The sequence below is a fragment of the Cyprinodon variegatus genome, unplaced genomic scaffold (genome assembly GCF_000732505.1).
Source record: "Cyprinodon variegatus isolate N-32 unplaced genomic scaffold, C_variegatus-1.0 Scaffold110, whole genome shotgun sequence".
Taxonomy (NCBI): Eukaryota; Metazoa; Chordata; class Actinopteri; order Cyprinodontiformes; family Cyprinodontidae; genus Cyprinodon; species Cyprinodon variegatus.
In genome coordinates, this window is record NW_015150563.1 from 1242007 (window position 1) to 1243868 (window position 1862).

Consider the following 1862-nt stretch of genomic DNA (forward strand, 5'->3'; position numbering starts at 1 on the left):
CTGGTTCTGCTGGAGGTTTCTTCCTGTTAAAAGGGAGTTTTTCCTCTCCACTGTCGCTACTAGAATGCTTAGTGTGAGGGATTGCTGAAGAGTCAATGAATCAGTAAACAATAAAATAGATTCTGAATGCTGAAGTGAATTGGCACTATAGAAATAAACTGAACATTATTGAGAAAAGCAGCGGCCATCCCTGGTCATAGGCTGTGATTGGTCGGAGGAATGGAGTCTGGTCTCCATGTCCCACCTAAGGCTGGATGCCATGGATGGGACTGAACGTCTATACAGAACCAGAACCAAGTTGTATGGACCTGGAAAGGCTTTGGATCTCAGAAAATACAATTTAGTTCCCCAGCTATCACCAGAATCACATCAGATTTGGTCTAAAATGACTTTTGAAACATGAATCATGACGTGGAGGAAGGAATTAGGCTGAAGCTACAGACTCAGCTGTGAGATCAATCCGGGTTTTTACAGCTTATTGACGCTCATGTTTGTTATTGATGATGTTGAGTGTAAACCACAAACTCCGGAACATGTTAAACGGCTGTTAGCTAAGCTGCTAGGTGGTAGCAGTTGGAAAAGTTCCCATCTCTAACTCCATGCTGGGCCCAGTTCGAGCTCAGACCGCCCCTGGAAATCAGTCCAATGCCTAAAAAACCAGTAAAAGCATTTAAACACCAGCACACAGAACCAGCTGCAACCAGGCGGCTTTAATCTGGAAGCAGCCGGTTGGAGGATGCAGTTCTGTTCGCCGATTGTTCGAGGCTACCACGCCGCCTCGGGTCTCTCCTGAGCTAAATTCCGGTTCTTACCCGGGTCAAATTCCGGAACCACGGCCTGATACTGCGGTCCAACGCGCATCGTTCCTCCACCTGAGTGCAGAACACAGCAGAGCTTTAGAGGCTGGAGAGCCGGAGTCAGCGCGGTGACCGCGGCTACCCACCATGGTCCTCGTCGCTGCTGGAAGCTGAACTTCCTTCTTCCCAGCAGTTCTGGCTGCCGGGCTCGGTACCGGACAGGTTCTTCCTGCCGTTGTTCGCCGCCGCTGCGGGGTAGCCGCTGCCGCCTCCGGCCGGGGCTCGGCCCCTCTTCTTCCCCGGAGCCTCCGAGTTCCTCTCCAGCATCGTCGGCATCAGGAGGACGGAGCCGGCTCAGGCTAATGCTAGCCTGTTAGCTTCCTGCCTGAACCCAAGCAGCCCAGAAAAGTCCGAGCCGTCAGAAAAGTTCGGCGAGCGGCGACCGAGACCAGGAAAGAGAGCGGGCCGACAGACAGAGAGCGGCCCGAACAGAACCGGTACCGAGAGGCAGGTCCAGAAGGATCCGGGAGAGCGGAGCATGTGAGGCTGATCGATGTGAGCAGCTCAGAGGATCTCTGCTGCCATCACAGGTCATCCTCAACAGTGCTGCTGCAGAACCTGCTCCCATAAGACCCGCTCACCACCAGCACACAGCTTATTAAAAATCAACAATTGGAGATTAATATTAATATTCATTTATAAAATAAATTTGATTAATGCAGAGGCGGATTTAAGAAATGTGGGGCCCTGGGCAAAGATAGGCAGGGGCCCCCCCCAACTGAGAAAACAACACATAAAACAGACCCATTCTACAGATAGAGAAATGTTAATAGAATAGACATCCATTATTTGTTCTAGGTTTTGTCCCTCTTTTCTTGTAGTTTTCCTCTATGTTTTGTACTCAGCTGACTGTTCATGCTGTCTCTAAAGGAATGAAAGATTTTTTCCAAGCACTAAGTTCTCTTAGCTGATTGCTTCTTGTGTTTCCAAAAAGGCCAAAGTAAATAACCCAGTCCTTCTTTTCACTGTAGACAAGCCATGATCTGCTTATCTGTTCTCCATTTT

The 1862-nt window shown here is 49.5% G+C and overlaps 1 protein-coding gene across 2 annotated transcripts in view; it reads right to left on the bottom strand.

Annotated features, from left to right (window-relative positions):
- rcor1 (REST corepressor 1) overlaps window positions 1–1382 on the bottom strand; it is a 14131-nt gene extending 12749 nt beyond the window's left edge. The window contains exons 1-2 of one of the 2 annotated variants that reach the window (XM_015374933.1): window positions 944–1382; window positions 813–872 (exon numbers count right to left, since the gene is read on the bottom strand). In XM_015374933.1, coding sequence (XP_015230419.1) covers window positions 813–872; window positions 944–1133 — 250 coding nt within the window. In that variant the 5' untranslated portion in view covers window positions 1134–1382. The remainder of the gene's footprint in view (window positions 1–812; window positions 873–943) is intronic. The other variant, XM_015374934.1, reaches the window with a different exon arrangement.
- Between the last annotated feature and the right edge of the window lie 480 nt (window positions 1383–1862).